The sequence below is a fragment of the Jaculus jaculus genome, chromosome 7 (genome assembly GCF_020740685.1).
Source record: "Jaculus jaculus isolate mJacJac1 chromosome 7, mJacJac1.mat.Y.cur, whole genome shotgun sequence".
In the NCBI taxonomy this organism is placed as follows: Eukaryota; Metazoa; Chordata; class Mammalia; order Rodentia; family Dipodidae; genus Jaculus; species Jaculus jaculus.
In genome coordinates, this window is record NC_059108.1 from 39,041,157 (window position 1) to 39,065,264 (window position 24,108).

The 24,108-nt window shown below is 42.8% G+C and overlaps 1 protein-coding gene across 1 annotated transcript in view; it reads left to right on the plus strand.

The window, feature by feature from the left end:
* Ostm1 (osteoclastogenesis associated transmembrane protein 1) overlaps positions 1–18,311 on the plus strand; it is a 55,376-nt gene extending 37,065 nt beyond the window's left edge. The window contains exons 3-6 of the mRNA XM_045155381.1: positions 2,296–2,393; positions 6,317–6,484; positions 8,225–8,390; positions 17,436–18,311. Coding sequence (XP_045011316.1) covers positions 2,296–2,393; positions 6,317–6,484; positions 8,225–8,390; positions 17,436–17,491 — 488 coding nt within the window. The 3' untranslated portion in view covers positions 17,492–18,311. The remainder of the gene's footprint in view (positions 1–2,295; positions 2,394–6,316; positions 6,485–8,224; positions 8,391–17,435) is intronic.
* The last annotated feature ends 5,797 nt before the right edge of the window (positions 18,312–24,108 follow it).

Below are 24,108 nucleotides of genomic sequence, written 5' to 3' on the forward strand. Positions count from 1 at the left end.
TTTAAGCTTTTTTGAATGTTATGACAAATGTTACTAAGACTTAGCTATTAAAGATATTTCTTTGGCTACTAGAATTGCTTTTATTCAAATCCAGATTCTAAAAAAAATTAGAAATACCTTAATAGCTATATATTTGCAAGTATAACTTTAAAAGATACTTACTATTTGTATATATTTGTGTTAATAAAATTATACATGATAAAAAAATTTTTTTGGTTTATTTTTATTTATTTATTTGAGAGTGACAGACAGAGAAAGAAAGAGGCAGATAGAGAAGGAGAGAGAATGGGCACGCCAGGGCCTCCAGCCACTACAAACTGCAGATGTATGTGCCACCTTGTGCATCTGGCTTACATGGGTCCTGGGGAATTGAGCCTCAGACCTAGGTCCTTAGGCTTCAAAGGCAAGTGCTTAACTGCTAAGCCATCTCTCTAGCCCCACTCTGTATTTTTAAATTTTTTTTTGTTTATTTTATTTATTTGAGAGTGACCAACAGAGAGAGAATGGGCACGCCAGGGCCTTCAGCCACTGCAAACGAACTCCAGGCAGGTGCGCCCTCGTGCATCTGGCTAATGTGGGTCCTGGGGAATTGAGCCTTGAACCAGGATCCTTAGGCTTCACAGGCAAGCACTTAACCGCTAAGCCATCTCTCCAGCCCCCACTCTGTATTTTTAAATGGAGAGTATAGTTATTGTCTCAAAGAGTCATTACAGGAATTGAGTGGGTAGATATGTTGAAAGTATGAACATACTGCTTGAACACAGGTACTCAGCAAGGGTCAGCTTCCATGGTGGCGACCATTGCTTCGCAACCCTACCTAGGCTGTCCTCTGGTGTCAGGCACAAGTAGCTAACCATTCAGTGTCTCTCATCCACCCAATTCTATTGGCATTGCCACCTTTTTCTGGATAGCAGCAATCGCTTCTGTCAGGTCTCTCCACTTCCAGTTGGGAGATCATACATGGCCGACTTTCAGAGTAAGGTGGATGCAGCATAAGCTGGGTGTTAAAATGAAGGGGCAGGACTAGGGCAGGGCACTAGAGCAAAGAAAGTTGGGAGCATCTCATGTGGTGCAATTACTGGGGCATCTACTGGGGTTCCTTCATGGCCTTGAGATCAGAAAATGTGATTTCAATCTAGTTCCTTCATTATAGTTTTAGAATTTTCAGCAACTGTATTATATAAGCAGAATTTAGAGAAAGCAGGGCTGGAGAGATGGCTTAGCAATTAAGGCACTTGCCTGCAAAGCCAAAGGACCCAGGTTCAATTCCCCAGGACCCATGTAAGCCAGCTGCACAAAGGGGCGCATGTGTCTGGAGTACATTTGCAGTGGCTGAAGACCCTGGCCTGCCCATTCTCTCTCTCTTCCTCCTTCCCTCCCTCCCTCTTTCTGTCAAATAGATTAAAAAAAAAAAAAAGAATTGGGAGAAAGCAGATGGAAGTGTTTGGTGGGCATGTGGGACGTAGGGGGCTCAGATTCGAGGGGTGGAGAGAAGTCGAAAATGGCTTACCCTTAGTTCCAGGATATGAGGCTAGGCCTTTGAGCCTGGACTGAAGAGAGCCCGCTGAGGCTAGGGAGAGGAAAAGACACCAGGAGAAGAGAGAATAGGATTGCCGAAGAGGGGACAATAGACATAAATTGTGTCATATTTATACACAGAAAACAAGAGGATGAGCGAATTTGGACTAAGACTAAACAAGAGATGCAAGATTTGCAAAAACTTGTAAAACAATTTCATATTTTTCCTGACTTGATTTAAAATCCCTTTGCTAGTTTTTGAACAAGTCTCCCATTTGTTTCTGTGGGCTCCCAACTCATGATAGATTAGACAAAAAAACCCACAAAACTCTCCTGCTTGACACAGTGACATCGCCAGTAATGTTGGAAAAGATGCAGGGCCACTAAACTTGACACAGAGATAAAGATATAAGACTTTAGGCAAAAGTAATCCAAGGTAGTAAGTTTTATGTCTAACTAGCACCGTTGTGATACCATTTAATAGCAGATTTTTCATGATTATGACCTCTCACCATTAAAGGTCAATTTAAATTTTAAGTTGTTTCTATAAAAAGAGAGCACACAGTTATTTTAGGACTTTTATGAAAATGGTTGTGATTAAAAGCACTTGGAAATTTAAGGCATAAGCTTCCTCGTGCATTTGGAAAGTTCTCTGGTGTGGATACTTCGTGCTTACTGGAATAGAGTTGCTGCACTGCAAGACAGAAGAGATAGCTCGAGAGACAAGCGAGAACATCAGTGCTGGCTGCATGTTAATATTCTATTTTATTTTGACAGATTGTTTGGCAAACAACAGTGAAGATTTATCAAACAGCACAGAACATTTCCTTCGTTTGTTTAACCAGACCTTGACCTGCTTTGAGCATAACCTTCAGGTATTTTGTACATTTTTTAAATAAATGAATAATGTATAGTTGTAAGTTTTTTGGTTTTTTTTTTTTTGTTTTTGTTTTTTGTTTTTAGAGGTAGGATCTCACTGTAGCTCAGGCTGACCTGGAATTCACTATGTAGTCTCAGGGTGCCCTCGAACTCACGGCAGTCCTCCTACCTCTGCCTCCCAAGTGCTGGGATCAAAGGCATGTGCTACCATGCCCAGTTTAGTTGTAAGTTTTTTTTTTTGGTTTTTCGAGGTAGGGTCTCACTCTGGTCCAGGCTGACCTGGAATTAACTCTGTCATCTCAGGGTGGCCTTGAACTCATGGCAATCCTCCTACCTCTGCCTCCCGAGTGCTGGGATTAAAGGCGTGCGCCACCACGCCCGGCTCAAGTTGTAAGTTTTTAGAGGAGTATTTTTTTTTTTTTTTTGCTAGATCTCTATACTCTTTTTTTTAAAAATATTTATTTTCATATATTTATTAGAGATAGAGAGAGAGTGGGGGATAGAGAGAGAGTGGGAATGGGAGCACCAGAGCCTCTAGCCACTGCAAACGAACTCCAGATGCATGTGCTACCTTGTGCATCTGGCTTACGTGGGACCTGGAGAATTGAACCTGGGTCCTTAGGCTTTGCAGGCATGTGCCTTAACCACTAAGCCAACTCTCCAGCCCGATCTCTATACTCTTATTTCTCTCTCTTTTTTTTTTTTTAAAGTAGGGTTTCTAGCTCAGGCTGACCTGGAATTCACTATGTAGTCTCAGGGTGGCCTTGAACTCACCACAGTCCTCCTAGCTCTGCCTCCCGAGTGCTATAATTAAAGGTGTGCGCCACCACGTGCAGCTATTTCTACTCTTAAATTCTTCCACTTGCAAATAATAACTCTTCAGTTCTCTCACTGGTGTAGTGGGGAGGATAGATGGCAGAAGTGACCCTGCAGACCTTCACGTGTCTGTAATGAGCATCTGGAGAAGTAAGCAGCAGGCAAATGAACTGAGGCCTGTAGTGGTTTAGTGAAAACACAGTTGTGTCAGTCTGACAGTAAGTTACTTGACTTTGTGGATGAAAGAGTAAGGCACTTGGGGGCTGGAGAGATGGCTCGGTCAATAAAGCTCTTGCTGCTGAAGCTAGAGCACCAGACCACACACCAAAAGCTGGAATTGTAGCAGCTTTCTGCCATCTCAGCACACTGACGTTGACCACAAGAGGGGTGGAGGGCTCAGGAGACTTTCCCTGGAAACTCACGGTGAGCCCAGCAGAGAAGAGCAGCTAAGAGCCTGGAGCGAGAAACCTGCCTTGAACGGAGTGGACCGGTGAAGTTGTCCTCCGACAGCACATGTGCGTCATGGCACACACACCCCTGAACCTACACGAGTACAAGCAAGTAACTAAAACTTTAAAAAGAATAAGGTACTCTGCAGGAAGCATATTCATTGCCTCCGTCTGCTTAAATCTATTTAGTCCACCATTAGAGCCAGGTGTGATGGTGATTGCCTTTAATTCTAGCTGTGATCTCAGATTTAGGAAGGCTGAGGTGGGAAGACCATGAGTTTGAGACCAGCTTTGGCTACATAAAAAGTTCCAGGCCAGCCTGGGCTACCTAGGGAAACACTATATAAAAAGGGGGTGAGGGACTAGAGAGATGGCTTAGCGGTTAAAGTTCTTGCCTGAAAAGCCCAACAACCCGAGTTCAATTCCCCAGTGCTAATATAAAGCCAAATGCACAAATGGCACATGTGTTGTTAATTATAAAAATAAATAAAAAATAAATAGGGCTGGAGAGATGGCTTAGCGGTTAAACACTTGCCTGTGAAGCCTAAGGACCCTGGTTCAAGGCTCCATTTCCCAGGACCCACATAAGCCAGATGTACAAGGGGGTGCACGTGTCTGGATTGTTTGCAGCGGCTGGAGGCCCTGGCGCACCCATTCTCTCTCTCTATCTGTCTCTTCCTATCTCTCTCTGTCACTCTCAAATAAATAAATTAAAATAAACAAAAAAACTTTTAAAAAATGTACAAGATGGCCATTAAATAGTTGTAAAAGATTTTCTCCCATTCTGTAGGCTTTCTTTTCACTCTTGGAGTGATTACCTTTGCTGTAGCTTTTTTAAAATATTAATTTATTTTTTATAGACAACTTCCATAATTGTAGACAATAACCCATGGTAATTCCCTCCCTCCCCCCACTTTCCCCTTTGGAACTCCACTCTCCATCATATGCCCTCCCCCTCTCAATCAGTCTCTCTCTTATTTTGATGTCATGATCTTTTCCTCCTATTGTGATGGTCTTGTGTAGGTAGTGTCAGGCACTGTGAGGTCATGGATATCCAGGCCATTTTGTGTCTACAAGAGCACTTTTTTTTTTAATTTTTGAGGTAGGATCTCACTCTGGCTCAGGCTGACCTGGAATTATGGAAGAGCGCTTCGTAAGGAGCCCAACCCTTCCTTTGGCTCTTACATTCTTTCTGCCATCTCTTCTGACCCTGAGCCTTGGAAGATGTGATAGAGATATTTTAGTGCTGAGCACGCCTCTGTCACTCCTTCCCAGCACCATGGTGCCTTCTGAGTATCCCAAGGTCACTGCTATCTGAAAAAGAGAAGGTTCTCTAACCAAAAGTGAGAGTAGCATTAATATATAGATATGAACATTAAGAGAACTGCTTACTGGGCAGTTTGGTAAGCATACATTTAGCCAGACAGCAGCAAACTTTACACCCCTAGGGTTGTAGTTTTGTAGTATCAGGGATGCATTCCCTCCCATGGAGCGGGCCTCTAGTCAAATTAGAGGGCAAACAGACAGACATGCCACTATTGCACCTGTTGGCTCACTTAGCCTGTTTGGCCAAATATAAGGCTTGCAGTGTCCACTGTTGGGTATCTTCATTGGTGATTTCTCTCTCTCCCATTGAACTGCATGCAGAATAGCTTCTTCCAGCTTTCTGTCAGCTGGTCTACATGAAGGAGGTTTTCAGCTCAGCTCCAGCAGGATTTCTCCTTGCAGTCCAAGTATGTGGAGTTGCCGAAGGCTTTTTTTTTTTTTTTAAACGCATTTATTTTAGACTTTTGGAAGTACGGTCTTGTTCGAGTCCAGGCTAACGTGTAACTCACTCTAGCTCCAGGCTGGCCTCAAACTCATAGCAATCCTCAACCTCAGTCTGTGGAGTGCTGCTATCAAAGGTGTGCTTCATCACGCCCAATGCTGCTGTAGCATTTTCCTATCCTAAAATCACATTTGTGAATTCTTGCTATTATTTCCTGAGATGTTAGAGTCTTATTCAGAAAGTCATTGCCTGTATCTTTGTCTCAAAGTGCTTTCCTTTGCTTCTCTAGTAGTTTCATAGTTTACATTTTATATTATAGTTTATTTTATTTTTGTAGGCGAGAGAGAACGAGGGAGAGAGAGAGAGAGAGAGAGAACAGGCATGCCAGGGCCTCTAGCCACTGCAGTTGACCTCCATTGTGTGCACCGCCTTGTGCACATGCGTCACCTTGTGCATCTGGCTTATGTGGAGAGTTGAACCTGGGTCCTTAGGCTTTGCAGGCAAGCGCTGTAACCACTAAGCCATCTCTCCAGCCCTACATTATAGTTTTTGATCCATTTGTGAATTATTTTTGTGAGGGGGAGAGCTACGGATATGGTTTAGTCTTCTCTGTGTGGATATCCAGTTTCTGGAACCGTTTGTTAGAGGCGCTCTTTTCTCCAAGGTTATGTTTTTGGCACCTTTGTTGAGAATGTGATGGCTGTAGCTGTGTGTGTTCATTTGTGGGTACAGCCCAGCACTTTGTCACGCCATATAATCTTCTGTCCTCGGGGAGAGGAATGGTAAACAGTTTACAGTTTGTATCTAATGTTTATTTGTTGTACATGCCTTTGTCATTTTATTTTACTTTTACTTACTTATTTTTTGTTTTACTTTGTCATTTTAGGGGAGCACACATGGTCTTCTCCCACCAAAAAATTACTCAGAAGTATGCAAAAACTGTAATGACGCATACAAAACCCTGAGTACCCTGTACAGTGACATGCAGAAAATGAATGAGCTTGTGAACAAGGCTGAGCCTGGAACGCATTTGTGCATTGACGTGGAGGACGCGGTAAGTCTTCGCTGCCCATCTGCTGTGTGTTCTGCAGGCTGCTGAATGTGCTGTCAGCAGTCAGCACCTCTTTCGGAGAAACGCGGGATATGCATATGGCACCTTCAACCAGAAATAACAACAGTGGTTATAAAGTAATTAGACAATAAGTAGTGGAAGGTTATCAGGCGCCTACTTCATAAGGGAATTAGTGATTTGGCACATTTATTTTATATATTTTTTTAGAGAGAGAATTGGTACGCCAGGGCCTCAGCCACTGCATTCAAACTCCAGATGCTTGCGCCACCCAGTGGGCATGTGCGACCTTGTGCTTGCCTCCCCTTTTGTGCATCTGGCTTATGTAGGATGTGGAGAGTCGAACATGGGTCCTTAGGGTTAGCTCAGCCATCTCTGCAGCCCACATTTTGTTTTTCTTGACAAAAATTGAGACTGTGCATTTTCAAGGTGCTTACACGTCAATTTCCTAGGTACTTGTTAATTTTAAAAGTATCTAGGGAGCCAGATGTGGGTGGTGGTGCATGCCTTTAATCCCAGCACTTAGGAGGCAGAGGTGGGAGGATTGCTGAGAGCTCAAGACCACCCTGAGACTACATAATGAATTCCAGGTCAGCCTGGGCTAGAGTGGGACCCTACCATGAAAACCCACCCCCCTAAAAAAGTAACTAGGTTTTACTACAGTGGTTTTCAGAAATAACTTATTATGTTACTTTCTTTATGTCTATGACAATCTGAATATGCTTATTAGCAGTCTCTCACCATAAGACACCTTATCTCCTTGTTTAGTAGGTGGGATGAATAGTAAGTAGCTTTGTTTTGTTTTAGACAGTCTCACTATGTAGGCCTGGGATGGCCTTGAACTTGCAGTGAAGCTCCTGCCTCAGCCTCCCTACAGGGTTTATAGGCATGTGCCACCACACCCAGCATGGCTTATAGGACTGTTTTAGTAAAGATGTGTTCATTGAGTGGTTAAAAAAAAAAGCATAGCTTGTGTTTACACAGGGCACCACCAGATGGCAGTCATGCCTTCACAGGCAATACGATGCCTGAGAATTTAGGAATGGGGGAAACAACTAATTGGTCCAAATCAGAGAATTTGAGGTCAAAATGGATACACTTACTGGTTGAGAATGAGTGTGAGTTATCACAGCAACTTAGAGATGGAGAGCCAATAATATTCAGGATAGAAAAAAAGCACTTAAAATAACTGCACATTTGGATTCAGTTTGTAGCAGGCTGTCATAATAACTCATTTGCAAGGAAGGGAACAGTCTTAACAGTATTCCTGAAAATACAAAGGGTTGACATTCTGGTATACTTTGGCCAGTATTATGGGATTAGAATCTGACATTTGTGTATAATTTTATGCAGTGACTAGTGGTGAACTTGTGATCTAGCTGCTTTCTCTGGCAGAAGAAACTGTTCTCACCCATCAGTAGCTTTTAAGAGCTGTTTATGTAGTCTTAATTTTGAGAACCGGTTTTGGAGTGCAACAAAATAATTAACAAATTGAAGGCTAATGAAGTGTAAAATAGAATAATGGCTTGAGAGATGGCTTAGCAGTTAAGGTGCTTGCCTGTGAAGTCTAAGGACCCAGGTTTGGTTCCCCAGTACCCACCTAAGCCAGGTGCACAAAGTGGTGCATGCATCTAGAGTTTGTTTTCCCTAGTGCCCCCATTCTCTCTCTCAAAATAAATAAAGAAAATACTTAAAAAAATAGAATAATAATATCTGTTGTTTCAGATGAACATAACTCGAAAACTGTGGAGTCGAACCTTCAACTGCTCCATCACCTGCAGCGACACGGTGTCTGTTGTCGCCGTGTCTGTTTTCATCCTCTTCCTCCCTGTCGTCTTCTACCTCAGCAGCTTTCTTCACTCGGAGCAGAAGAAGCGCAAGCTCATTCTGCGTAGGTGTCTGCGGGGTTACTCGTTCATTTAGATGACAGCCTTATGCATGAGGCTCTAGGCTCAAGCCTCAGCACACGGAAACAAAAGACCTAGGCCTCTTTTGGAAATGATACACATTCTGAGAATTCCGAGTACAGTAGTCTGAAAGGGCTCTGAGCATTACATTTTACTTTTCTGCTGGCTAGTGGAAGCGATACATGAGAATTGCACAAGTTCAGGTAACAGAAATCCAAGGCAGTGTCTTCCAGGCCTTTAGTTGAGAAAGCTGGATTAATACTGAGTAAAGATGGCAAGGGCAGGGTAGAGGCTTTGTAGCAGGGGCTCTACAGTCTTGACAGACTGGCAGCAGGGAGCCTTAAAGCTATGTGGGCATTGGACTCATGGCAGAACCACAAAAAGTGCCATAGACAGGAAGATTCTGTAGCATGACCTGTCAGATCGGAATTGTGATTCCACAGACATTACTGATGTAGCACGTGCTCGTGGGAGTGAATTCCTGTCCTCCCTCCCCACTAAGTAGAGCAGAGTGGGAGATCTCATCTCACTGGAAAAGAGGGGCTCCTGGCCAGGCGTGGTGCGTACGTCTATAATTCCAGCACTCGGGAGGCAGAGGTAGGAGGATCGCTGTGAGTTCAAGGCCACCCTGAGACTACATAGTGAATTCCAGGTCAGCCTGGGCTAGAGCAAGACCCTACCTCGGGAAAAAAAAAAAAAAGAGGGGCTCCTGGGTGGCCTGAGCTTATCATTTATAGAAGGAAGGGCCTTATTTCTTAAGTCTCAGTTTTCAATGTTTTTTTTTAATTTTTTATAATTAACTTCTATGATTATAAACAATAATAATGGTAATTTCCCCCCCCCACTTTCCCCTTTGAAACTCTACTCTCCATTATATCCCCTCCCCCTCTCAATCAGTCTGTCTTTTATTTTGATGTCATCATCTTTTCCTCATATTATGATGGTCTTATGTAGGTAGAATCAGACGCTGTGAGGTCATGGATAACCAGGCCATTTTGTGTCTGGAAGAGCATGTTGTAAGGTGTCCTAACTTTCTTTCGGCTCTTACATTCTTTCTGCCACCTCTTCCACAATGGTCCCTGAGCCTTAGAAGGTGTGATAGAGATATTGCAGTGCTGAGCACTCCTCTGTCACTTCTTCCCAGCACCATGATGCCTTCCGAGTCATCCCAAGGTCACTGCCATCTGAAAAGAGAAAGTTCTCTAATGAAAAAAGTGAGAGTAGCATTACTATATGGGTATGAACATTAAGAGAAGTGTTTACTGGGCAGTTTGATGAGCATAGTCTATACATTTAGCCAGACAGCAGCAGACATTACACCCCTAGGGCTCATGACTACCCCTGTTGTAGGTTTTTAGTATCGGGGATGTATTCCCTCCCATGGAGCAGGCCTCCAAATTAGAGGGCAAACAGACATGCCACTATTGCACCCATTGGCTCATTTACCCTGTTTGGCCAAAATATAAGGCTTGCAATGTCCACTGTTGGGTATCTTCATTGGTGATTTCTCTCTCTCCCATTGAACTGCATGCAGAATGGCTTCTTCCAGCTTTCTGTCAGCTGGTCTACATAGAGGAGGTTTTCAGCTCAGCTCTAGCAGTATTCCTCAGTGACCTTGAAGCCTAAGTATGTGGAGTCTTCAGCAATAGGGTCTTACCATCTATTCCTGGTAGGAAACCAAGGGCCCTGGCAATGGCCTGTAATGTTTTGGGGGCATCAGGGTGCTCCCTGGCCAACAACTCACTGGAAGGTATCCCATCCCTGGCACTGAAAATTTTCTGGTAATGATCAATGGCTCCTGTGTATTCCGTTGTCCAAAAAAGTAGGTTTCCATATGATTTATTTATATCCTCTTAGATTTTGATTAGCCTCCCCCATCTTTCCTTTACTCAGTCTCTTCCCCTGACCTTACTTAGGCCTTTTCACCCCAGTTAATCTATTCCTTTGCTTACATATGCACAATACCATCATATTAAGTCCCTCTCTCAGCTTCCTTTCTATTCCCTTTATATCCCCATTGTAGCTCACTGGCCTCTGCTACTGAGTTTTCTTCCTACTCATACAGAAGTCCAATCATCTATAGCTAGGATCCACATATGAGAGAGAACATGTGACATTTGGCTTTCTAGGCCTGGGTTACCTTACTGAGTTTTTAATGTTTTTGGAAAGTAAGATCAAATAGGATCCAGTCTGGAAACACTCTTTTCCCTTAAATTTCGTTGGCACCTCTTCATTTAACTTCACTTAAAAAAAAAGATTATCTGGGGCTGGAGAAATAGCTTAGCAGTTAAGGTGTTTGCCTGCAAAGCCTAAGGATCCATGTTCTACTCTCCAGATCCCACATTAGCCAGATGCACAGTGAGGCAAGCGCAAGGCTGCACATGCCCACTAGGTGTCATAAGTGTCTGGAGCTCAGTTGCAGTGGCTGAGGCCCTGACGTGCCAATTCTGTATCTCTCTCTGTCTCTCTCAAAAAAATTAAAAATAAAATAAAAAGATTATCTGTGGATGATTTTGAACTGAATTTGTAGTGTTTGATTACCTTACAATGCTAGCTAAAGAGGAGTCTGCAGTGAGTTTGTTTAGAAATGCACCTTAAAGGTTGCCAGCCTTCTGTAGGTTTGTTCTCGCTCCATCCCCAAAGCACTTAGAACAACAGCAAAGTGAGATGAGCCTCACTGTTGAGACACTATTTTCAGGGCCCCATGTGCCTTTAAAGCTTAGCATCTTATTTGCTTACAAATCTGTTGACTTTGTGGAAAGCAATTACTACACCTAGCCAGGGTTTCTTGTTTGCTTTTACAGTAAAAGGCACCCCATCTTTCTGCTCTGCAAGCAGCAAACCTTATTCCTTGAAAGACTGTAGTTCTCCAATTCTCCTATTCTCTCTCTCTCTCTCTTTCCGAGTTAGGGTCTCACTGTAGGCCAGGCTGACCTGGAACTCATGCTGATCCTCCCACCTCTGCCTCTTGGGTGCCGTGAGTTTTTTTGTTTATTTGTTTTTTGTTTTGTTTTGTTTTTATCTTCAAGGTAGGGTCTCACTCTGGCTTAGGCTGACCTGGAATTCACTATGTAGTCTCAGGATGGCCTTAAAGTCATGATGATCCTCCTACCTCTGCCTCCTGAGTGCTAGAATTAAAGGTATATGCCACCATGCCCTGCTGAGTGCTGGAAGTTTTTTGTGTGCACCAGTATGCCAGGCTGTTTCACTCTTATTTTTAAAAATATTTTATTTATTTATTTACCTATTTGAGAGAAAGAGTGGACATGCCAGGGCCTCTAGCCACTTTAAATGAGATCCATACACATGTGCCACCTTGTGCATCTGGCTTAGAGGGTATTGGGGAATTGAACCTGGTCCTTAGGCTGCATAGGCAAGCACCTTAACCACTAAGCCATCTCTCCAACCTTCTTTTTAACCCCATCTCCACACCCCCTTTCCACCCATCTGCAGTTCTGTTAGCAGTCCTGCTTTCAAAACCTGATCTTCAGTTGTCTTTCCTCTCCCTCTGCTGCTGCACCCCAGCCCAGCTGACATCGAATCTTCCCTGTACACAGGTACAGCATACTCCAGTACCCCTGCTTTGATCACTTGGCCTAGTGTTGCAGTCAGGTTCGCATTGCTGGTAGAAATCACCTGACCAAGAGCAGCTTGTGGGAAAAAGAGGTTTATTTTGGCTTATAGGCCCGAAGGGGAAGCTCCACAATGGCAGGGAAAACGAGGGCATGAGCAGAGGGTGGACATCACCCCCTAGCCAACATAAGGTGGACACAGCAACAGGAGAGTGTGCCAAACACTGGCATGAGGAAACTGACTATAACACCCATAAGCCCGCCCCAACAATCCCCACTCCAGGAGGTTTTAATTTCCAATTGCCATCAGCTGGAGACCTAGCATTCAAAACATAAATTTACGGGGGACACCTGAATCAAACCACCACATTCCACCCCTGGTCCCCATAAACTGATATCCATACATGATGTAAAATGCAATGCATTCATCCAACTTTTAAAATCCCCATAGTTATTATTTCCAACGATGTTCAAACATCCTAATAATCCAAGGTCTTTTAACTGAGCCATAATACCAAAAATTTCCCCAAAAAAACCATAATGGCACCAAATAAATATTCACACTGGGCATAGTAAAGAAATATTCAGCCAATACAAGATTTAAAACAGACGGGGAAACATCAACTCTCTGGCTTCAAGGCCAACAACTCTAGTCAGTAACAAGTCTCCAAGTTTGATAATCCTAACCAGGAACAATCTCTGGTATTCCAATTATGCCCCTCCAGCTAGGCTACTCACAGTCCTAGAAATCCATCGGGGCCAGCAGCTTTCCTTAACAGCCATCTCATGGTCCTGGCATCTCCACTGGGTTTCCACTGCCATCCACGGTTCATCCTCATGGCTCCATCAGGTCTGTATGCAGCAAACCTGCTTCACACTACCCATGGCCATTTCCAAAACACAAGACTGTTACAAACTCACTGACCCTCTCTTTCCTGCATTTCTTATATTCCATAATACCAGGTAAGGTGCCAGTTTGTTGATCTGGGTGGGGGGTGGATAAAACAGACTTTGAAGAACAGGACACTCCTTGAACACACAAGCCCCTTCCAAAGAGTCTACATTTTTCCTTTTGCCCTAGAACAGGTCAGCTGGCCGAATATCAATGGTTGTAATCTCTCAAACAATTTGCAGGTGAAATGGCAGCAGTTTAGGCCCAAAGATTTCATTTTTTCTGTGCCATATCCCTCTGCTCACACCATTCTATTTCTGTGCAGTGCAACTCTGCACAACTTCTCAGTACTCAGGCATAACAGCAAGCTTGTTACACAAACTGCTAGCCAGACCAAGCAAAGCTCTTTCTCACCCTCCAAGGCCAAACCTCACAGTCTATAGTTCTTACTACATTCAGGTCTGAGTTTGACCAGAATTGTCCATCAGGCTGTACTTACAGCACTGCAAGGTGTCTCTTAGGCCAGGATTTCAAATCCTTCCACATTCCTCTTGAAAATCAGCTCCAGAAGGCCCAAGCACACAGGTGTCCAGCAGCAATCCCACTCCTTGGTACCACTTACTGTTGCAGTTTTCCAGGACTGTGAGTAGCCTAGCTGGAAGGGTGGAATTGGAACTCCAGAGACTTATTGCTATTTAGAATTATTGGATTTGGAGGCTTATCACTGGCAAGAGTTGTTGGACATGGAGCTACGGAGTTTGGTGTTTGCCCTGTTTAAATCATGTACTGCTTGAGTATTTCTTTCCTGTGCCCAGTGCCACCCTTTGCAGTGTGAATGTTTATTCTGTGCCATTATGGTTTGGGGGGGGGGATTTTTTGGTATTATGGTTCAGTTAGAAGATCTTGGACTAGGGGGATATCATTGGAATTGATAAAAATATATGGGGACTTTTAAAGTTGGATGAATGCACTGCATTTTACATCATGTATGGTTATCAGTTTATGGGAGCCAGGGATGGAATGTGTTGGCTTGATTCAGGTGTCCCCCATAAACTTGGGTGTTCTGAATGCTAGGTTCCTGGCTGATGGAGATTTGGGAATTAATGTCTCCTGGAGGGAGTGTATTGTTGGGGACAGGTTTATGGGTGTTATAGCCGGTTTCCCCTTGCCAGTGTTTGACACACTCCTGTTGCTGTGGTCTACTTTGTGTTGGCCAGGGGGTGATGTCCTGCCATTGTTTCCCCTGCCATCATGGAGCTCCCCCCTTTAGCCTGTAAGTCAAAATAAACCTTTTTTCCCCCACGAGCTGCTCTTGGTTGGGTGAATTCTACAAGCAATAGGAACCTGACTGCAACACCTAGTAAAATCTACACTCCACATGGTGGATAACCTGGAAGGAAGTTTGGATTCTGTTCCAGGTTCTACTCTCCAAGCTGTACGTGACCTGCTCCTTTCTCTTTTTAAGCTTACCACATCTCTTCGCCTCCCTGCTCTGCTGCTGGACAGCTGATCTCCTCTGCTCCTTCACACAACAAGCTTGATCACACTGCAGCCTTTCCAGAGCCCTTCCTACTTTCCTGACCTGACCTTTGGTCTTCCAGGACTTAGCTAGAAAGTTGCTTGCTCACCCCTCCCCCGCCAAGAATATGCCCTCCTTTCGGGCTGGAGAGATGGCTTAGCGGTTAAGCGCTTGCCTGTGAAGCCTAAGGACCCTGGTTCAAGGCTCAGTTCCCCAGGTCCCACGTTAGCCAGATGCACAAGGGGGCGCATGCACCTGGAGTTCGTTTGCAGTGGCTGGAAGCCCTGGCGCGCCCATTCTCTCTCTCTCTCCCTCTATCTGTCTTTCTCCCTGTGTTTGTCGCTCTCAAATAAATAAATAAATAATGAACAAAAAAAAATATTAAAAAAAAAAAAGAATATGCCCTCCTTTCATGCTTCCTTTTCATTTTTTTTTTCCTTTTTTTCTGGTTTTTCAACGTAGGGTCTTGCTCTAGTTCAGGGTGGCTTTGAACTCACAGCAGTCCTCCTACCTCTGCCTCCTAAATGCTGTGATTAAACACATGTGCCACCATGCCTGGCCCTTGTCATTTTTCTTTAATGGCGTGTATTCTTTAAGGTAATGTGACTTAGATCATTTAGATTATTCATTTATTTGTGTATTTTTAAATTTATTTGTTCTGCCCTTTTGTCTCCCTTGGTTGGACAGTAGGTTCCTTAAAAACAGGAATTTTTGTTGTTGTTGTTGTTGTTGTTGTTGTTTCTGAGATAGAGTGCATGTGCCACCATGCCCGGTGGAAGAGGAATATTTTTCTTGTTTACCATTCTATCACCATCTAGAAATAGCCTGGCCTAAAGTAGGTTCTCAAAAATATTTGTTAAATGAAGGAACATTACAGTATAATTAGCTAACATTTCCCAAACTCTGTCCTTAAAATACTAGCCCTATGAAATGCTTTATGGAAAAATGAGGGATTAAATAAGATTGAAAATAACTCTACACCATGTCCTTTTGATGAGCTATAAATAAGGTATAGACTCTGAGATAACATGTCCCCAAATGTTAGGACTTTTTATATATAAAACACCTGTTAATGTTTTACAGAAGTATTATTTATAGGGGCTGGAGAGATGGCTCAGCGGTTAAGGCACTTGCCTATAAAGCCTAACCACCTGGGTTTAGTTCCCCATCATCAATGTAAAGCCAGATCCACAAAGTGGTGCATGTGTTTGGAGTTTGTTTGCAGTGGCTAGAGATTCTGGAATGCCCATTTTTCTCTCTCTGTGCCTCTCTCTTTCTCTTTCTTTCTGCTGGACGTGGTGGCACATGCCTATAATCCTAACACTGGTGAGGTTGAGGCAGGAGGATCACTGTGAGTTCAAGGCCAACCTGATACTAAATAGTGAATTCCAAGTCAGCCTGGGCTAGAACGAAACCCTTTCTCCAAAAAAAAAGAAGTATTATTTATTAAACATATGTTTTAAGCGCTAGTACAAGCAAATAGGTCTTGTGCTGCAGCATTGGGGCTCACCTTCTCCTTCCCTTCCCTGTCACATTGTTATCTCAGAGATGGGGATGGAAGCCTGGCTTTGGAAACGGTAAGCAAGCTATGCACCACTGAACTCAGGCCCTGGATGGGGTTGGTGTGCTCCTTTTCTTGTTTATTTTTGAGACACTGGCCTGGAGCTGTGTAGTTCAGGCAGACCTTGAACTCTTGGCAGTCCTCCTACCTCAGCCTCCTGAATGCTGGGATCACATTTGTGCATCACTGTGCCCAGCTCGTTACCTTTCCATTATGGTAGTATTCATCAAGCAGCTATTGAATGCTCATCAAAACGCTAGCGCTGTAGGGATTAGGCTTTAACAAAAGGCACCGGCACAATCTGTCCCCTCCAAGAGTGCACTGACTCGAAGCCAATCACCACACTATGTGGAAAGGTGGAGCTGTGTGGTCTGGTCACAAAGGGCAAGACCAGCTCTGCGTTAAGGGCATCGGCACTCACTGTTAGCTGGTTCCTGGGGCGGAATTTCAAAGGCAGTGTGGATTTATCAAGTAGAGACTAGAGAGGCAAGGAATGGTCTATGTAGTCACTGGTTTTGTTTCCTGGTGAGTTTATTAAGTAATTTGATGATTAGTAAGAAGCTACATTACTTCTAGGAATTTTAAATAAAGTAAGTAACCCCCCCCCAAAAAAAAAACCTTGACTTAGTTTGTCTTCTAAATTCACTGAAGGTTTAAGAACTAGACTTTCAGGGATGGACCTGAGTTTGATCCCTGGTGCCCATGTTTGTTTTTTTGTGTTTTGTTTTTGTTTTGTTTCTTCCAAGGTAGAGTTTCACTCTATTCCAGGCTGACATGGAACTCATTCTGAAGTCTCAAGGTAGCCTTGAACTCATGGTGATCCTTCTATCTCTGCTTTCCTGAGTGCTGGGATTAAAGGTGTGCGCCACCATGCCTGGCTCCTGGTACCCACATTGAATAAGACCAGGTAGACTTGTTTCACTCCAGATCGTAGGAAAAAATCCCACAGGTTTCACAATTAAACATAATCTTTGTAGATATCCCTTATTAAGTGAGGAAATTCTTAGTGAATTCTTTTTTTTTTTTTTTTTTGGCTTTTCAAGGTAGGGTCTCACTCTAGCCCAGGCTGACCTGGAATTCACTCTGCATTCTCAGGGTGGCCTCAAACTCACGGTGATCCTCCTACCTCTGCCTCCCAAGTGTTGGGTTTAAAAGCGTGCGCCATCACACTCAGCCTGAATTCTTTTAAGAGACATTTAGATTCTATCATAAACTTTTATCAGTATTACTACTTACACAATATAGACGGTGTTGTTGATGAAAGAGTGATGACACCTGCTTTATTTGTCACTGCTTCTAGCAAATGTGTAGTTTCTAGTTAACTTAGTGTTTTGAGGTTTGTAGGGAAAAATAGGTTTTAATTCTTTAGAAGATTGGATCTAATCAGTTTGACCAATTAATAGACAAATTATATGACTGACATAGAAATAATGAACAATCATTATAATTGAAAATATCATATGATACTTTTTTTTTCTTACCTAGCCAAACGACTCAAGTCAAGTACCAGTTTTGCTAACATTCAAGAAAATTCCAACTGAAACCTACAAAATGGAGACTTGACATTGATCACATGAATGCAAAGTTCAAGACACAGCTTGGTCAGAAAGAAGATAAACTGATCTGAGTCTCCTTTATCAGAGATTCAAGGACATCACATTTACCTTTCAATATGAATTTTTAATTTTTCTTTTCTTGTGAACCCTCTTTTTAAAGATTTAGGTATTTTTAATTTCCAGGCACAGCAGTGTTATATATATTTTAAAGTGCATTTGTTACAGTAACAAAAGAGATAAGAAGTAACCTTTGTTTTATTTTAGAGATATATTATTAGTACTTGACACTTGTGGTATCTCCTTCCTAGCAGAAGTACCAAAAATACAAGTTTTTGAAGAGTAATATTTACAAATTAGTTTCAGTAAAGACTTTGAAAAAGGAGTAAATATATACTTGCCAAATGATAGAAGGTCAAGTTCATTTAAATGAATCCCCATTGCAGTGTTATTGATACAGATGCAGTGTGTTATACATTATAAAAACATATACTCTATGTTTTCTAGCCTCCCTAAAGTCACTTTTGAAACCACTAATTTAAACTTCTTTAAAATGTTTAGAAGTGATAAACCATAGTACATTTATCTTTGTAAAAGGGTTATGGTAACTTTTTTTCTTACTTGACTTTTTTGTTTGTTTGTTTATTTCGAGGCAGGGTCTCACTCCAGCATAGGCTCACCTAGAACTTACTGTGTAGTCTCTGGGTGGCCTCAAACTTGTGGCAATCCTCGTATTTCAGCCTCTCCAGTGCTGGGATTAAAGGCATGCGCCACCATGCCCAGCCTTACTTGACTTTTATAAATAGTATATTGTGTCTTATTTTTACCTTTCCTTTATAAGTAATTTGAAATCACTGATCTGCTTTATCATATTCAGGACAAGATAGATTCTTTGTATGTATACCTGGGGCTTGCATTGTGAATTCCATTAAGTTATTTGGCAATGAATAATTTATTACTTCTTTAAATGAAATGTAGTGTTATCACATTCTATTTAAATTTTGATTTGGGGTTTTTTTTTGAGGGGGTAGGGTCTCACTCTAGCCCAGGCTGACCTGGAATTCACTATATAGTCTCAGAGTGGCCTTGAACTCACAGCAGTTCTCCGACCTCAGCCTCCCGAGTGCTGGGATTAAAGGCATGCATCACCATGCCTGACCTAAATTTTGATTTTGACTTTTTAATAGACATTTTTTCTCTTGGAAAATACAAAAATTTACAGGAAGATGAAGGAAGAATAAAAGAGCTTAAAGTTCAGAGAACAGGCAGACATGAGGAGGTTTACTGTGAGAGAGTTGGTGGCTTACTCTGGAGGTATGAATTGGGTGAGCCTCACAGTGGAAGCAGGCCAGTGAAAATGATGTTTATCTTATTTCTAAGTTATGTAGATAAAAGCATTAGGACTGAAATGAAATTACATATTTCACTGTCAGAAAACTGTCTTGGAATATCTTTTTACAAATTTTTTGTTTGTTTTTTATTTATTTATTTGAGAGTGACAGACAGAGAGAAAGAGGCAGAAAGAGAGAGAGAGAAAATGGACGCATCAGGGCCTCCAGCCACTGCAAACAAACTCCAGATGCATGTGCCACCTTGTGCATCTGGCGTGGGTCCTGGGGAATTGAGCCTCAAACCAGGGTCCTTAGGCTTCATAGGCAAGTGCTTAACTGCTAAGCCATCTCTCCAGCCCTAGAATATCTTTTGTCAACCTTTAAAACAATGCTGTGTTTCAGAATTCATCTGTTTCATTCCTCAGAATTTTAGAGTTGAGGATGTTATTTAATTTATTCTTGCTCGCTTGGTGGGAATATTGAGCTCCTCTGGATAGAAACAGTACTTAAGAGAATGTGAGTCCCTTCAAAGGCTATAAAGTGCTCTGGAGAGAAATATAAATTTTGATAACTTTTTTTTTTCAAAGTAGGGTCTCACTGTAGCCCAGACTGACTTGGAATTCACTATGTAGTCTTAGGCTGGCCTCAAACTCACAGCACTCTGCCTCCCAAGTGCTAGGATTAAAGGAATATGCCATCACACACGGCAGTAACTTTTTGATGCTTACCTCCTATGTAGAGTGAGAGTGAGGCTCATCCCGGGACATGTGACCTATCCTGGTCTGATCCCCTTATGTATTGCGTCACTGTTCCTGCTGCCTGGACTGGTGACATTCTTAATTTGAAGCATGTGGTTGAGGCCATTGACAGCAATTTTTTTTTAATCAATGTAGAGAAACCCATTTGCATGTGCAAAGTTAGAAAGATGATGTATTTTGAGTTGTAAGTCGGGCTTTTTTTTTTTTTTTTTTTTTCGTGGTAGGGTCTCACTCTTAGCTCAGGCTGACCTGGAATTCACTATGTAGTCCCAGGGTGGCCTTGAACTCTTGGCGATCCTTCTACCTCTGCCTCCTGAGTGCTGGGATTAAAGGCATGCACCACCACCACACTTGGCTGTAAATAGGGCTTTTTGATCACCTTTCAAGATTATGCATTTGTAAAAAAAAAAAATCATTACTTTTGGATAAAAAGCTAATAAACACTTTGGGGCTGGGAGGATGGCGTAGCTGTTAAAGGCACTTGCTTGCAAAGCTGCTCCTGGTTCAATTCCCCAGGATCCACATAGTCAGATGCACAAAGTGGCACATGCATCTGGAGTGAGTTTACAATGGTAAGAGGCCCTGATGTGTATGTGCACACATGTGTGTATGCACACACACACACACTCTTTCTCAAAGAAAAAATGTAAATTTAAAAAATAAGCCAGACGTGGTGCACACACCTTAAATCCCAGCACTCGGGAGACAGAGGTATGAGAATCACTGTGAGTTTGAGGCCACCCTGAGACTACATAGTGAATTCCAGGTCAGCCAGGGCTACAGCGAGACCTTAACTCAAAAAATCCAAAAATAATAAATAAATTTAAAACGTGTCTTATTTAACTTTTTATCTGAAAAAAAGCTAATAAGCACTTTAAACAAAAGATAGCCTTTATTATTTTCTTTTTAGAAGCTGCAACAGCAGTAAATTTCAAAAGTCAGTATTAAATGCTATCATAAAATGTGTATCTCATTTTGTAGTTATATAGAAAAAGTCTATGTATAGGTCTGAATACTGAGACAGCATTATATGTATGCACATGAACGTCTTATTTGGCATTTTACAATAAAGGAATGACAAGGAGATTGCAGTGTTGTACTGTATTTTTAAATATTCTAAAAGCTTTGGGTATCATTCAACATCACTTCTCAGTTTTTCATATATTGCGTTTAAATGCCTACCTAATAATGCTGCAAACAAAATATACTTTTGTCTTTTTGTTGGATTTGAGTGGTAAAAATAACATATTTCAGAGTGTTTCAAAACACTTTCTCTCTCTCTCTCTCTCTCTCTCTCTCTCTGCACACACAGATATAAAACCTATACAGTGCTAGAGATCAGATATGGGGCCTTGTACATGCTAGGCAAGTACTCTACCACTGAGCCACCCCACTGCCTAATGTGTAGCTCTGAGTCAGTGACCAACACCAGAGGTGAGTTTGAAAATGCTACTGTTGTTGCGACTAGCATTTTCTTATGTTTCGTGGGTGGACTATACTATTTTTTTTTTCCTTAGAAGCATCTCATGTATTTCAGGCTGGCCTCAAACTCACCGTGTAGCCAAGGATGATCTTGAACTTCTCTTCCTGCCTTCACCTCCCCAAGAGCTGAGATTACAGGCATACATCACTGTACTCGGTTTATGCAGTGCTGGGGACCAAGCCCAGGGCTTCCTGACCACCAGCCAAACACTAGCTTCATCCCCAGCCCAGCAGATTCTACTCTTTACTGTAATAATTCTGCTCTTAAAGTGAAATGCTTTCTCAGAGCAACAGTGTAGTTAGGAATGTATTCCTGTGCAAAGACTTGACCTCAAATCCAAGAGACATCACCAGCAACAGATTTTGAAAACAAAAATATCCTATTAATTTATGTGACAATTTAAAATGGGAGTGTCCCAAACACTTTTTTTTTTTCTGAACTAGAATAGCCATTAGCCATCATGTGGTCATAGAATGCTAGATTTGAATAGCTCTCTACAGACCATCGAATCTGACCTGCTTCCACTTCATGGATGCTTCTGGAAGTCTTCACTTGAAGAGGAAGCAGAAGAATGTGGAGGTCTTCATTGGTAATAGCCATGTTTTAGACAGTCAGCTCTAAAACTGACATTTGACGAGTCAAGTATTTTTGCCACTGTACCAGTCTGCTTCTCTTTTTAAATTTCATAAAATGGTGGTGGCACCTCTTTGTAATACCAGCAATTGAGAGAAAGAAACAGGAGGATTGGGACTTTGAGATTATACTTGGCTACATAGCAAGTCCAAAACCCCATCTACCAGATGGTTCAGTGGTTAAGGTGCTTGCCTGCAAAGCCTAATAATCCGGATTTTACTCCCTGGCACCCATGTAAAGCCAGATGCACAAAGTGGTGCATTCCTCTGAAGTTTGTTTGCAGTGGCTAGGGGCCCTGATATGCTCATTCTGTCTCTGTCTCTCTCTGCTTGCAAGAAAATATATTAAAAAAAAAAAAGCAACTCTGATTCTGCACAATAGATCTGCCCCAGGTGTCCCTTGTCACCTGAACTGTCATTCCTAGGAAGCTATCTGATCCATGAAGGTTATTTATTATAAGGAAAAAAGTCTTTTAGGTGTCTGTAAAAAAAATACTTCCATGATTTAAAAAAATAAGAGGGGGAGGTCCTGGAGAGATGGCTTAGCAGTTAAGGCATCTGCCTGCAAAGCCAAAGGATCCCAGTTCAATTCTCTAGGACCCATATAAGCCAGATGCACAGGGGGGGCACATGCATCTAGAGTTTGTTTCAATGGCTGGAGGACCTGGTGTGCCCATTCTCTCTTTCAAATAAATAAAATATATTTTTAAAAGATAATTTAAAAAGAGCTGGTCATGTGGCACATTCCTTTAATCCCAGTACCCAAGGAGCAGAGGTACAAGGATCACTGTGAGCCAGCCTGGGTCTACAGAGTGAGTTCCAGGTCAGCTTGGGTAGAGTGAGACCCTACCGTGAAAAACCAAACAAACAAAAAAAGAATATTCAATATATATAACAGTGAGTTACATAAAGTGGTCAGACTTGTAATTTAATTTTAGTTTATAAAAGTTAAAGCAAAAATCGGGTGGAGCCAGGTGTGGTGGTGAGCACCTGTAACCCCAGCATTTGGGAGGCAGAGGCAGGAGGATTGATGAGTTTGAGGACACCCTGAGACTACATACTGAATTTCAGGTCAGGTTGGGCTAGAGTGAGACCCTACCTCAAAAAATCAGTTGGAAGCAAATCTCATAGACAAACAACAAAGGAAAAAACAGACATAAAACACAGTTGGGAGACTTCTGGTTAAGATGGCGGTGTAGGTACCACGCCAAAGCAGCCTAGGGGGAAAAAGACCAAAAAAACTCAGCAAAATACACACTTTTACTAAAAAGTGAGGTGTATAGGAAATTGAAACAGCAGCAGAGAAGTAGAAGAGATCCAGAGCCTCCAGAGCCCGCACAGGCAAAAGCGTCCCTGGCAGCTCCCCCGACTGTGGCAGCAGGCAGCAGCAGTGCAACAGAAAGCCGCCAGGATCTGCTGCAGCTGCAGGAAAAGCCAGATGAGGGGATTTTCCACTCACACTGGAGCTCTCCACAAACTCTAGAAACATAAAGGGAGAGCGGCAGTGAACAACGGAGGAGCAGATCACAAGGTAGAAGAACTCGTGGAACAGCGAGAGAACTACAGCAGCATCAGCTTCCTCCCCTCCCCCAGCGCCTGTGTCCAGCTCCAGCGAACAGAGCAGCGGCCCGGGACCCGAACACGCCAACTTCAGCTGAAAGCAGGACCCAAGCAGGAGCAGAGTCCGGCAGCAACATCAGTGGCTCCGGCACCAGCAACAGCAGCCCCAGCAGCAACAGATCCAACAGCAGCAGCTTCAGCGGCAGTGGCAGCTCCAGCAGTGGCAGCTTCAGAGGCAGCAGTGGCAGCGGCTCCAGCAGTGGCAGCTACAGCAGTAGCAGCAGCAGCAGCAGTGGTGGATCTACCAGCAGCAGCTGTGGCAGACCCAGCAGCGGCAGCTTCCGCAGCAGCAGTAGCGGTTCCAGCAGAGGGGGTGCTGATCTGCAGGGCCACCTTTGCCAGGCTCACTTTGCCCCAGAGGAAAACCAGTGCCCAGCTCCAGAAATCAGAACAGCAGCCCAACGACCCAGCCAGCAACTTGACTGAGACCAAAAGCATCCAAAAAGGTAACTGGGATTGCACCAGGGAAGGGTCTCACTTGGTTACAAGCTGACTTGGAACCCTCAACAGACCAGAAATCTTAACCTCTTTGTTGATAGAGGATCTGGTTGTTATAATACCTACTCTTGCATAAAACTTGGTGCTGTTTTTGATTGAATGTGTACAGTGTTTAGTTAAATTTTAGAATCTAACTATATTTTATTCCACTCAGCCTACTTGAATACTCCAATAGCAGGCAAACTCAACCCATAGGAACACTTTTCAAGATACTCTGAGAGTGTTAAGAGCCACACCTAACATTTAATTTCCTACCCTGAAGATATATAACATCAGATCAATT